Source organism: Calliopsis andreniformis, chromosome 12, assembly GCF_051401765.1.
Source record: "Calliopsis andreniformis isolate RMS-2024a chromosome 12, iyCalAndr_principal, whole genome shotgun sequence".
Taxonomy (NCBI): Eukaryota; Metazoa; Arthropoda; class Insecta; order Hymenoptera; family Andrenidae; genus Calliopsis; species Calliopsis andreniformis.
The window spans coordinates 14,008,258-14,021,971 of NC_135073.1; the positions used below are offsets into that span (position 1 = coordinate 14,008,258).

The 13,714-nt window shown below is 32.0% G+C and overlaps 3 protein-coding genes across 3 annotated transcripts; 2 read left to right on the forward strand and 1 right to left on the reverse strand.

Annotated features, from left to right (window-relative positions):
* Window positions 1-4,173: 4,173 nt before the first annotated feature.
* Window positions 4,174-5,424, forward strand: LOC143186274 (uncharacterized). The gene has a single exon (XM_076389848.1). The coding sequence runs from the start codon at window positions 4,174-4,176 to the stop codon at window positions 5,422-5,424; it is 1,251 nt and encodes a 416-aa protein (XP_076245963.1).
* A 143-nt stretch (window positions 5,425-5,567) lies between these two features.
* Mfe2 (peroxisomal multifunctional enzyme type 2) lies at window positions 5,568-9,975 on the reverse strand. The gene is made up of 16 exons (XM_076388403.1): window positions 9,615-9,975; window positions 9,398-9,535; window positions 8,746-8,898; window positions 8,393-8,665; window positions 8,195-8,311; window positions 8,002-8,132; window positions 7,873-7,932; window positions 7,731-7,791; window positions 7,496-7,659; window positions 7,306-7,429; window positions 7,046-7,221; window positions 6,789-6,965; window positions 6,492-6,609; window positions 6,178-6,384; window positions 6,009-6,106; window positions 5,568-5,935 (listed from the first exon to the last, which is right to left on the reverse strand). The coding sequence occupies exons 1-16, from the start codon at window positions 9,676-9,678 to the stop codon at window positions 5,816-5,818; spliced, it is 2,181 nt and encodes a 726-aa protein (XP_076244518.1). The 5' UTR covers window positions 9,679-9,975; the 3' UTR covers window positions 5,568-5,815.
* A 530-nt stretch (window positions 9,976-10,505) lies between these two features.
* On the forward strand, window positions 10,506-13,672 carry LOC143186275 (uncharacterized). The gene is made up of 13 exons (XM_076389849.1): window positions 10,506-10,897; window positions 10,996-11,125; window positions 11,285-11,469; window positions 11,575-11,753; window positions 11,838-11,979; window positions 12,051-12,092; window positions 12,155-12,299; window positions 12,395-12,762; window positions 12,830-13,119; window positions 13,213-13,299; window positions 13,367-13,396; window positions 13,441-13,558; window positions 13,619-13,672. Exons 1-13 carry the CDS (start codon window positions 10,826-10,828, stop codon window positions 13,670-13,672), a joined length of 1,842 nt encoding a protein of 613 aa, XP_076245964.1. The 5' UTR covers window positions 10,506-10,825.
* Window positions 13,673-13,714: the final 42 nt, after the last annotated feature.

Consider the following 13,714-nt stretch of genomic DNA (forward strand, 5'->3'; position numbering starts at 1 on the left):
TACAATAATTATTTTTCTTATACCAAGCAATTTTCATTTGCGAGTTGCGAGACTCACAAGATTGATTTCAAGCTTATTTGAATCTCTGTCCCTGAATCAGCCTGTAGCTTTCAGTACTCATTTCATCACTGTAAATATTATCTATCGCGGGAGGGAATTATCTTCCTGTATTTATTTTTGGGAGGATCGCGTAGACCCTCTGTTAATTAGCTACCACGTTATTCGACCATTATATCCAGTGTTCAGCGTGATATCAAACAGGATATACTTGTCACACGAAACACGATATCCGAGCGAGTTCCTAATCGATGTTGGATTAATAGACTCGTGTTACTCGAATGAACATACATGGTCATGGTATTACCTTGCTCGTAAAGGAGCTCGGTATCTACGAGGGTAATCAAATAGGAGTTACTCGATGATATCTGTGTTAGGTGATGGTGTTCATATTAAGAGTAGTTCGAACCAGATAATGAACGAATGGGTGATTATTGATATAAGATGGAAGTATCTGAATAGAAAAGGCAAAACTGCAATAATAGCTGAGAAAAAATGTTTCTTATTTCTTTCATCAGTTAAACAATTCTTTTTAGTTTTTCTTTTCCAGTTTATTTTTCTATTGAAGCCTTAAACTGTGGGTTATAAAGGAAAAAGGAAAATCGTGAAGGCGTCATTTTACTAAAAATTTATTCCTTCAAAATACAGGAGTCAATTTTTATATAATTTCTGTGCAATCGTTAAAAAATCATTAAAAAATATGCTTGAACAATAATGAAATAACCATTGAGAAATGATCAGTTTAATAATCAATATTTTACCTACTGGATTGAATAATAATCTGAATACAGTAAATTTGTCAAAAAGAGATAGGTGTTAGATATAGGTATTACTTGTTAATATTTTTTATCGTACAGGTAATAAGACTGTCACCTGACAAACCTTCAGACAATTGTCGCTCATTAATAGGCCTCACGTTCTGTTCTTAATGACGCAGGGAACGCAGAAGAAGGCAAGCACAGTACCGCCTAAGATTAAAGCAACCATAGCAAAGATTGTCCATGTAGAGGAGACAGAAGTCACTCGAGTGGACAGGAGCTTTTTAGTAGCTGGTAGCTCCGCGATCTCCTCAGGATTCAGACCGAGCCTTCTAGCCTTGCTGAGCAAGGATTTAAGACGTCGTGTCGCCTTCTCACAGGACATCCTCAACGTCCCCTCCAGCTGCGACCTTCCAAATGCTTCAAACTCTGAGGAATCCACTGACTTTCATTGCCCCTCTATCCATCTATTAAACACTGCCTCGTGTAGCAACAGTTCCTCAAGATTTTTAATTCAAGTATGATGAATCTTTGAATAGTTGGACAATCCTCTGCCGAAGGTGTTTTGACTGATTTTCAAGTATCATCGCTTTCGATTTTGGACTCTTCACCAAGTTGGAACTCGTGAACACAATTTCAGCTTCAGTGAAATTGTGAATCTTTGACAACTTTACAATTCTCTGATATTTAAGAGTTTTCTAATTTTCGCTTCCAGGTTCTCCAATTTTATAAATCCTTAATTCTGAGGTTTTCTAATTTTAGGAAGGAGGAATTATCTTTCTATCGGCTTCATCGATTTCCCTTAAAAACCAGCGACCAAAATCGAGGATAGTCTCCACACGAATTCCCTGAGAAAGGAAAATTAGTCAATTAATGAAATTTCATCGGCGTTTGTGTCAGTAATCCAATGGCGAAGGCGTCGCGCTAATTTCCAGGCGTTTATACGTTTATTCAACACCCGACGTTCTTTCTTTGATCTTCGTCTTCGTTTCTCCGTCGGTCTCTTCCCATTGGAGAGTTAATTACATAAGTTAATTACAGAGAGTTTTTCTGATAACCTCGTACGTCTGCACCCTTTGAAAGGGGGTCTGTGATCAAGACGCGCACGAAGGAGAATAGAGAAAGGAAAAATTAGAGAGAATAAAGGGAATTAGAGAACTATCGATTAGTATTCTTTTTTCGAACGAGATATAACTGTTTCTCGAGAGTGTCTCCTTTCTGAGAGAAGTATTTTATGATTAAGTTTCAGCACAGAAACCTTTCGGTTGTAATTACAGTCATTCGAGTTGTGATATTTTATAAGGATTTGTAGAAATGTCTCGCTATAGACACACGAGAGGAATACGTTTATAAAAAGCAATTCGTATGCTGATGGCTCAATTTTCTCTTCTTGAAGATATAAACGAGTACAAAGCTCATTTGCTCTGAGTAATTAAAAAGTTTTGATAATATATCTGCGAAATTACAACGAGAAAATACTATAATCCAAGTGATTCGATTACATACGGTGATGTGTTCGTATATGGAGCATATAGATGCACAATTTATTCGAATTATACCGCCAGCGTCTGTGACGCAGGCAAACGAGTGTCATATGCGCCAACAGTGTTGAAATTCATTAAAACAGGAATTACTCGATAATCCGGTCGTGCTTTTCCAAAATTAGTTATACTCTGAACAATTTCGTGTACCTTTATTAAATTAATTATCCATGTCAACTTTTACTTGTTCGTGTGGTTCGATCGATCGTTACCAAAATAAACGTGAAAATTAAACTAGTAAACAAAATTTATTAAGAAAGTTCCAAAGGAGATAATTTCTTATTTTTTATTGAAGGAAAAATATCAGTTATCCTGGGCTAATTATAATATTGAATTACACTGGTATTAGTTAAAATATAGAAAATACTAAATTTAAATTAAACTGTATTTAAAAATATGTGTTCTAATTTTCTAAATAAATTGTATTGTATTACAAAATTGAGTAGATAAAATATAAAAGAAAATTGGAATATAATTAGAACTCACTTGTGATGAATCCTCGAGATCATTCCTGGAGAATTCACCTTCTCAAAAATTATATTTCAACATTGCACTTTGCCTAAGCTTCCTTATGTTAATATTTTAAACACTGCAATTGTGTTAGCAGGATTCATTTAAATAACACATGTTCCTTTCCCTTGTGTTTATAAATGTATAGAAACTTGTCGAGTGACCACGTGTCGACGATCTTGAGATGCAGAAGAGTACAACCCCTCTTCGAACGAAGTCGCAGCGCTGACTGACTCAGATGAACTGATAATAACCCTTTCTGGACCACAGCCTCCCCTCCACTTTCTCCATCTGAACTTTCTCCTCCCTTCTCTTTTGAAACTGGCGCCAAAGAATCGAACTTAGAGCGGTAAATTCAAAATGCACACACTGCGCATAAACACCAAAAGGGAAACAATGGTTTCCAATAACAATTCACAAAAAATTTTAGGAAAAACTGCTTACTTTTTTTAATACAACTTTTCAATTTCTTTTTTTTATGAGACATTTAATAAAGCTAAATATGTTATTTAATTGATAGTTATCCTAGACAAATCTTTGTGAGTAAGAGAAGTACATATACCACGTTTTACATATACGCGTTATCAAATAATAAAGTGTAATTTATTAGACGTATAATTGCGATTACTTTACCAGCATAAATGCATTCCTGGCGAGGGTTGCTCGTTTTCGGTTAGGAAAATATATGAAATGCAATTCTAAGGTAACCAGTTCAACCAAGGAATGCATTCCTGGAACTTCCGGTTGCACTTATGTCACCTGATTACAAATGTTCTAATATCAAATCCAAACCTAGTAGTTATTTAGAATCTGGCATGTGTAATACATCATTATACCGAAAGATTTGTAAGTAGAAAAGCTTCTTCAAATATAAACTTTTTCTCTTCTTCATTTCTTGTTACAATATTAATACATTCACTCTCATGACGATTTTGGATGACCGATATTTTGAATTCATAAATCAGGAGCGCTTTAACCCTACAGTGCGCACTATGTAGTGATGCAAAAATGAACCATAATATATTTTGAACAGAAAAATAATTTTTGTATTATTTTTCCGTATTTTCCAATACATTTTGAAAAAGAAAATAGTCATTTTATTTCGAAATAAAAAATTGCGCACTGCAGAGTTAATGTAACCTCTAGCACGATCAAACCTAACCTGACTCTACAACAGCGGGAAAAATGTCCTCTTATAACATGATTTGGATATGATAGTAAACAATCGGCGAAATGCGTATATTCGATATTTTCAAAATAACGTGATGTGTTTGTTGTGAGATTCAGTAATGCATCTATGTAGAAAAATGTCTTCTCTGTGTCTCAGTAAATTGAGAAAGAAGGCACCGACAGAAAAAGTTGATAAACCTAAAAAGAAGATAGATCGGTTCGATGGATTGACCGAAGAAGAAGTTCAGAAACATACTTTGCCAGACTATCTCGAAATGAATTTGGATATAGTGTTCGTTGGGATAAATCCTGGTTTAATGGCAGCCTATCGTGGTAGATACTATGCAGGCCCAGGTAATCATTTTTATAAGCTTTTGTACGAGTCTGGTTTAACGCCGCGCTGTTTGACCTATGAGGAAGATTATAAGCTTCCTCAGTATGGAATTGGTTTAACGAATATAGTTACAAGGGCCACAAAATCTTCTGCTGATCTAAAGCGTACGGAGATCAAAGAAGGTTCTAAGATTGTTGAGGAGAAACTGAAGCTTTACAAGCCAAAGATTGCTGTCTTCAATGGCAAGTGTATTTATGAAGTGTTTGCCAATAAGATGGGGAACTTTAACTTTGGATTGCAACCAGAAGTCATTGGGGATACTGCATTTTGGGTGACTCCTTCAAGTAGTGCTCGTTGCGCAAACTTTCCTAGGATGATGGATAAACTGCACTTTTTTACCTCTTTGAAAAAATATTTGCAATTTTTGAAAGGAGAGGTCAAAGATGTTGACATGACAGAGTTTTCATTCGATGGCAAGTGCAAGCAGTTCATACCAAGAACTTCAAAAATGTGGAGAAGGAAAGACACATCTGCTTTTTTGCGCGGTGGTAGGATTGCTAATAAAGACACTGTATGTTTAGATACATCTGATGAGAATGTGGCATTAGCATATAGCACTGAATTTATTGTGAAGCAAATAGAATCCAATGAAAATGGTGAAACCAAAGAAGCATGTGATACAAATGAAGTTAAGCCATTGGAAGATTCAGAGGAATACATCACAGATAGAAATATTAAAACATTTTTTGAAGATGATGTATCTCAGAAAAAAGAAGATTCAGAATTTTTGGATAAAGCAAGAGATAGTACAAATTTGAGTGAAATCAATGATATAAAAGTTGTGGAACCTAAAGCAGAAATGTCTAAAGTGGAACTAAACAGTAAAAGAAAGAAAAAAACTGTTAAAAGACTTCCTCAGAAACCAATTAGAATTAAACAGAGTAATGCTAGATCAGACTTCATAGATCTAATAAAACAAAGACTGGAAAAAAAGGTAGAGAATGAGTTTGATAGGAAAAATGATTCAGAAGAGAAGTCAGAATCTGAATCATGAGTAAAGAATTATACAATATACATATATATAAATGTACATAACTTTTTTTACACAAAACAGTATTACTAAGATATTATTTGTACTTTATGTTAATTGTTGTATAAATGTAAATTGCATTACCAATAAAATGAAACAAGTCAAAGTAAGTTTTTGATATTTTTATTAACAATAAAAAATATCAGAAAAAATGACATAGAATCAACCCGTGAAAATTTAATTCAGGTAAAATAGTTTCTAAATTCATAATACTAACATAGATTTTATATAAATTATACCTCAGGCCATGTGGTATTTAAACATTATAAAAGTATAAAAGTTTTTAACGATGAAGATACATCTTCATATAATTACAATTCTGATATAGTAACTGATCAACAGTTGCTTTTAATAATTACAATTTTGATTTTGCTGTATCCAAAAGAGTTTTCAGTTTTTGAGTGAGCATAATATTTCCAGTAATTTTTAGCTTTCCTTGCATGAACGCCATTTGTGGATTAATTTTACCCAAGGCCTATAAATAAATCAAATGAATATAACACTGGTTTGTGAAAGTGAATTGTTAAGAAATTACGAAAAAAGTTTACCATTTGAACCATGTCTGAATCTTCAATTATCAAGGTTGCATCAGCTTTTCCTGATTCTGGTTCTCCTCTGTAGACTTTAGGTGTTTTTAGGTCCAAGGCTGTAAACAGTAAAATTAATTACAAAACAGTTAATACAAAATTAATTAAATTACATTTTAGCTATACTTACTCCATGATGACTTTCTATCTCCTTTCACCAAAATATGATAGAGGAAAACTGCATTAACTTTCTTCACTTCTTCGGGATTTGCGTTTACATACTCGCCCATTGTCGTAAATACTGAATCGCTTTGAAGACCTTCGGTAGAGATACTAGTCGCCATTGATTGTTGCACTTGTTGCTTAACTTTTGTGCCTTTCAAATCCACATAAGCGCCTATGCAAAGAATTCAAATTTTATTTTGTGCAAATACTATTCAGCTTAAAGCCTTCATCGTAAATTATATTTCATTGAATTTTGTGCTATTTATCATTTACACAGACCTGTTATGACTGCTAAGTTGCCCTCTGTAACATACGTCTCAAAATGAATTCTGTTTCCTTCTTGCCACATATCGGTTCGCAATGCCTGTCCTGGGAGTACTGGTTTAGTAAAACGAACCTAATGCACGACAATGAATACCAATTATATGAAGGATGCAATTATTGTTTTTGGTCTTAAAACGAAAATGGCTGACTACTGCTCGTACAGTTTAAACGAATGGATTAACATGAGCTTATTCTATATTCACACATGTATATTGTTTCATATTCATAAAGGGACATGAATATATAATATACCTTAATAGCTTTGAATAAGCTTGGGTCACCATCGGCATAAGTTTGAAGAACATGACGAACAGAAAATCCAAGGGAACAGAGTCCATGTAGAATCGGTCTCTTATGGCCACTCAGCGTAGCTATATTCATGTCGATATGCAAAGGATTAAAATCTCCGCTCAATCTATACAATGCCGCCTGCAAATTACGGAATGAAACTTCAATTAAAAGATTAGAAACAATTATATAATCGTATAAATGACTAAGTGTCTATGTACCTGATCATAACTAGTCTGCTGAGTAACAGAGGCATCAGGTTTTCGTTTTGGGGGTTCTATGGTGGGTATAATATTCGTAGATGTTCGTTTTCCCTGAAAACCACCTGCTCCTAACGCGAAAATTGTCATTTGCCCTGTAGACAATTTGTCTCCGCTTGCAGTGTCGAATGTCTCCACTGTAAAAATGAGTTGCAGCAAATTCAGTATTACATATCACTTAAAAAACAATACTGTGATTTTTGAAAATACTAGATACGAACTTTGTAGTTCAAATACAGCGCCCTTTCCTTTATCGAGAACGTCTAGAAGTTTGAAATGTGTTTCTACTGTAGCTTCTGTTGGTATGGGTTTGAGAACTTCAATATATTGCTCTCCATGTAATATCTGAAATTAAAATTTCTATTGAATCTATTAAAAATCTCTTGAGTAGATTTTTGCATAACGAATTACCTTTGTTGGGTCTAGCTGAAAATTGGGTAAGCTGTCTTGAAGCAAAGTAGATGACATTGAAAACATTGGACCATACAAAACATAGAATGTTGGCAGTACAGCAAAGTTTTCATGATTCTCGTATAAATACTTTAAGTCAGAGGGTTCTTGAACTGAAGCACCAACTAAAATAAAGATTTCAGTTATAGTAATATTACGAGGAATCATGAAATTGTTGTAATAACTTGTATCATACCTCCCAATGCATACAAAATGACATCTCGGAAATTGTAAGTGTGTCTAAAGACATTGTTACTCTGAAAAGTCAATAAGAATTGCATATGGAAGAAATTTGAAACTTATTAAAACTCGGTTTCAATTCAGTAAAATTGAATTACCTGTATAGAATTTCCAGACTTCATTTTCTCAATTGCTGTTAAAAATTGCCCTGTTACTTCCTGGAAAAATGTGTGAACGTAGCATGTAAAATAATTTTAAAGGGATAGTTCTTGTAAAGTATATTGTACCTCAATGGAATCAAAGTGTTTAGCGGACGACATGTCGGTAATACTTGACCATCTCTGTTCAACATCTTCAGGAGTAACACTGTCGGATAAATTTTGTCTCAAAGTGGTTCCCGACGCCCGAATCACATGACCTAAAAGGTGGTATTATGGTAAATAAAATGTAAATATAAATAATTGTATATTCTATACTTACACTTTCCAGCCCAACCCATTGCAGACTCAATAATAGAACCGTTTTCTGTACACTTCTCATGGCACAGCCAAACAACCACAGGGGCTATTAATTCAGGTTTTAAGTGCTCGAGGACATCTATAAGAAGAGATCAAAATCAGTCAGTATTGAATTATAATAGTTGCAGTTAGGATATATGTATATAAAATAATTTTCAACCTGGTGGCATAATATCCTCTGTTAAACGGGAGGCAGCAGTTGGTATTATCACATTTGTATGAATATTCTTTTTCCTGCCTTCGATAGCTAATGTATTAGCCAATCCAACAAGACCCATTTTTGCAGAACTGTAATTAGCTTGGCCAAAATTTCCATACAATCCACTGTTACTGCATGTCACTATTACTCTTCCATAATTTTGTTTAGAAAAGTATGGCCATGCAGCTTGGGTTGTTTTAAAAGCACCTTTTAGATGGACATCTTGTATCAAATCTGAAAAATATGAATGAATGAAGTTTGATTCTTTTAAAATAGAAGTATCCATATAATTAATAATAAAGTATTAGGCATACCCCAATCAGTATCTGACATTTTAGCAAATGATTTATCTCGCAAAATCCCAGCATTATTGACCACAACATCCACTCGTCCAAATGCATTAATGGCTGTTTGAACAATTTTTGCTCCATCAAGGACAGAATTATAATTGGCAACAGCTTTTCCACCTGAGAAAAGAATTTTAAGTTAAATAATATTATATTATGTCATTTGCAATGTATAATACTGAATTATGAATACAACTGCATTCCCAGATGTAATGCATACATATACTTTTTATCATGTAACTAAATAAAAAATGAAATACTATCTTATTAAAAAGTATGAAATGTGAGATAAACATATTATCAGAAACTCTTATCAACAGAAGTAAAATATATACAGAACTCCAAAATACAAAATATTTTTAATGTCTCTGGTGAACTTCAACAGATAATTTAATTACTACTGTAAGAGAAATCTAAATTGCAAATAATAATACAATAATTATTGAAAATTAAATTGCTAAAATTTGGGAATCACTGTATATAAAATTTAAAAATCAAATAAAGGCAATAAATAGTTATGAATATACAAATGCAAACATTAAATTCATCCATATGGAGTAAAAATGTAACAGGAAACATGCATATGTAAAAACAAATCATCTTGAATGTATTGTCTAACCGTTTCTCTTGATTTCTTCGACAACTGCATCTGCACTTTTTGTACTGCTCCCATCTCCATGTCTTCCTCCTCCTAAATCATTTACTACAACATTTGCTCCCCTTGATGCAAAGAGCAAGGCATATGCGCGACCCAAACCTGAAGAAAAAAAAAAAAAAAAAAACAAAAAACGATGAAATCTATACAAAAACAATTATAATGAAAACTCAATTATTACCTGCTCCTGCTCCTGTCACTATAACTACTCGTCCATCGAAACGAAGTTCCTCCGGCATTTTCATATTTTTGATTAAGTTCGTATCTGTACAAGGTAAGTCAAAAACTGAAATCTTTGCCGACTGGAAGTTTTATATAAATGCGATACTTTCGTAATGAGGCAGCAATATTTAAATCAGTTTAAAGTCCACTGTGTTTTTAAATTACTTCGATGATAATTATGTTTCTTAAAACCTGCTTGATAAAACTCCACGTAAACATCGAGATGTTGCCATCTAGTGACGAAATATAAAATATCTTTATCATCACTATCGGTAAAATCAGTATCTGCAATATTGTCTTTGAGAAAAACATAGGCGTATTCATTAAAAATTTGTAAATCCAAGGACATTACACTCATGAATTTACAAAACTCGTTTTTTATAACTATGAAATAGTGTACTACTCCTTCAACATTGTTGCGCAATAATTCGCTATGCTTCAAGAAGTGTTTTAAATATTCAGACTGTAAATAAATTAATTAATATACAAAATTTATCGTTTTTTGTATAATTCGTCTTCAAAGGGTGTGTTTGCTGCTAATTAAACAATAATAGTGGTCGATATCCTTGTTTATTAAATTAATGAGTTCCCATAATAACTGCACGTAAATTAGACCTGCAAATTACAAAATAAATCAATATGTATGTAAATATGAATATGTATTAGTAAATTGAATTCTGAACTTAGTTCCTCATGGAACCTTAAAAGTATTTCTTATTTATATTCAACGAATAAAGATGTAAAAAAATATTAATCAGATTTACGTCATCGAGGTTTTTTATGCCTTTTTCTAAGTAGGTTCTATTACCTATTCAAATTCTTAGCCACAATTCTGAAGTTCCCTGTGCTATGTATGCACGCATGCGTTTGTTATTCACCGTATTCTCGACGATTATATTATCGCCACTGAATTTTTACATTTTTTCTGAAATATACAGTTGCGCGTCGAACTGAAATGTTGCACCAAAAAGAGAGTGCCGAATCGAATAATATTAACACGCGCGAGCTGTTGTTCTACTTTTCAACAAAAGAGACAGGCTGTTCTTGCTCCTGTAAATTTTTGGACAAGACTTTTTGGAATTCAAATTTTTGGACACGAAGAAATCATTGATCGATAATTACTGATGAAGTTTGCAATCAAACGCAGTTCTTTTGAATATAGAGCCAGTTATGTTCTTGGGTTATCTTGTATTTACGTATTTCGTCGTACGTGTATATTCAATGGAAACAGACGAATGCAATGTGAGTACGAAATTTTAGAAAAAAAAAAATATTTTTTCTTTTTTTCTTTTTGTGTCGTATGTATTATACCTAATATGGTTGAATGCTTTTATTTATAGTTCGTCTGTGACACAGAAGGTTGCAAAGAGATAGATGAATATCCTTTGACAAGTTCTTGCCCATTTGATAATATTTTGAATGATGTCAATTTTGCATTGATAAGCGACAACAATATTTTTAGCCCTTTTGGTAAATAATAATGTATATATAATGGAGTTCTGAAGAGTATAATTTTATGCGAAATAGTTATAGAAATATTATATATTGCAACAAATATATTGAAGTTTGTCTATATTTAGTGTAAGTTAAATGGACAGTATCTGTTAAATAATGTTGAATCTTTTACAGCGACATTACAGATTAATTTAACATTGCCAAGAATAGTACATGAATGTGGAGTGACATTGACATTATTTGTAAATGAATCAGTTAAGGAGGAAAACTGTATGAATTATAATTTTCGTAATGTTCATGAAACAGAAATTCATACTAAACATACTATATGTTTTATTCCCGGCAATAATCAATTCCAGGTAACTCATTTTTTAATATTTTTATAGAAATTTAAAAAAATATGCTTAACTTTTATATAATCTTCTTCTGTAACTTTGTGCATTTTTCACTTTGTTGTATTTTAGAACAGTATCCATATACCAGTTGAATACATATTTACAGCATGTTATACTGTAGAAATTTATTTTGGTAGTGGTAGATATGTGAGGAATAATAAATTTTTAAGAACAAATCATAATCGTACAGAAATAGTAAAACCAAAAGTAGACTGTAAATATGAAGTTGTACCTGATGATACAAAGAAGTAAGTTAAACAATTATTATGTATTATAATTTGAAATAAAGATAATTTTACTTTGGTAAAAAAGATTGTATTTTCATTTTGCAGTAAGACAGTATATTTTGAAGTTGATTTTTCTACAACAGTAGTTAAACAAGCAATACTAGCATTAGGAACCACATATGAATACAACAAAAAACAACAATGTAATTATAGGAATCTAGATAAGAATTGGAGTTTTAATGTTTCGGTAATATTTTAATATTTCAGTAGTATTTTGATAATATTTACCAACATTAATTAATATTCTTCCATTTCTAGGAAGAATATACAAAGAATATAAATAATTATAATACAACTATGGTGAGTTCTATATTATATTTATCAATTATATTAATCATTATTAATTTATGTACTTTTGCTAGATCACAAATAAGTTTGAAGAGAAGATAAATTTTACAATTCACACTTTACAAGATACAAATTATTGTATTGTAGTAATATTACGTGATAACAGATGTAACAAAAATAATCTTCAAAATTCCAATCCGTACTGTGCAGGGTTTAAAGGTAAATAGCAAAATTATACACTGCTAAGAAATCGTATTTAAATATTTTTAAGATATTTATAAATTTGTTAATATCAATTGGAAACTTTCTTACAGTATGCCAAATTAGAAATACAAATGTTGGTGTATCATTTGACTCTGATAACAATTTCTACATATTTCTGTGGATTGTTATCGTTTTATTCATTGCATTTGCAATGCTTGTAATTATATACCTTGGTTGTATTGTATATACTGTTGGTATACAGCAAAATAAATTTAATACAAGTAAAAATAGTATCGTAAAAAGTAATAGAAAGAAGTACAATAAAATAAAAATTTTAAAAAACAAGGAAATGACATCATTCAAAAGTATTTGCACAGTAAAGACAGATATTATATTATTGTATCCTAAAAGTTCTGAATCTGTTATGGCTTTAATGGCAGAGTTTCGTGGAATACTTAGTAAAGCTTGTCAGTGCCATGTAAGTTATTAATAATTTTATATAATGCAATAGTATTTGCATTTTACTTAAGAGCTCATGTTTTAAGGTACACGATTGGCATAATGGAACAGAGTGGAATCGTGTGGCCGAAATCGGCGCTTATGACTGGTTCGCCGCAATGCTCAATAAGGGGTGTCGTGTAATTTGGATAGACACCCCGACAATGCGATCTTTAATTAAACGTAGATTCAAAACAGATTTCTTCAGTAGTTCTGACCAGTTTGATCTCACACAGATTGGTGACTTTCGCGATATAGCACTTCCTGTGATATATAATTTAGCAAAACAAGATATTGAAAAATCAGCGTTACAACAACAGAGGCATTTTGTTGTGAAGTGAGTAGAAACTTTACAGAAAATTGCTTACAATTTTTATATATAATGTAATTGTCTTATACTTTATTTTTGCAGAATAAAAGAATTTGAAAGCTGTGAGAACGATAATCTATTTGTCGATTTATCTCCGCACATGCGTTATGTAATACCTCAGGACTTAAATTTATTGTGTTCAGTATTGTAAGTAATTATTTAAAAAAGTAATTTAATTTCGATTTTCATCGTTTTGTTTTTCGTTTACTGATAGCGGGAGATTTAAAAATTTGAATTATCAAGCGTAAATGTAATCAGGCAACTCTGTACTTATTATGATTACATAAGTATAAATGTATCACGGTGTCAAAGAGTTGTTTGTTTTAGATCAACGTCGAACTCAGATGAAACGAAACTAGCATATATAAAACAAGGGGAAGAGGATACAAAACGACATTTATATGATGTAGAAATTGATTTTTATTAATAAATATTTTAATTATATTATTATCGAAATTATTTTCAGTTAATATTTATGGCTACAAGAATCGTGGCTTGTTATTGGTTCTTCAATCATTAATTTTCTACATTTATAAATACAAAACTACATAAAAGCACGTGT

Excerpts from the sequence above, each read along its gene's own strand:
- LOC143186274 (XM_076389848.1), top strand. The coding sequence starts at position 4,174 with ATGTCTTCTCTGTGTCTCAGTAAATTGAGAAAGAAGGCACCGACAGAA.
- Mfe2 (XM_076388403.1), bottom strand. The coding sequence starts at position 9,678 with ATGAAAATGCCGGAGGAACTTCGTTTCGATGGACGAGTAGTTATAGTG. Across the intron at positions 8,312-8,392 it reads AGAGGATATTATGCCACCAG|ATGTCCTCGAGCACTTAAAA; the intron begins GTTGAAAATTAT and ends CTCTTCTTATAG. Across the intron at positions 7,222-7,305 it reads CGCTGTATTTGAACTACAAA|TGGAGACATTCGACACTGCA; the intron begins GTTCGTATCTAG and ends TCATTTTTACAG.
- LOC143186275 (XM_076389849.1), top strand. The coding sequence starts at position 10,826 with ATGTTCTTGGGTTATCTTGTATTTACGTATTTCGTCGTACGTGTATAT. Across the intron at positions 12,763-12,829 it reads GTAAAGCTTGTCAGTGCCAT|GTACACGATTGGCATAATGG; the intron begins GTAAGTTATTAA and ends TCATGTTTTAAG. Across the intron at positions 13,397-13,440 it reads AAAAATTTGAATTATCAAGC|TATAAATGTATCACGGTGTC; the intron begins GTAAATGTAATC and ends TGATTACATAAG.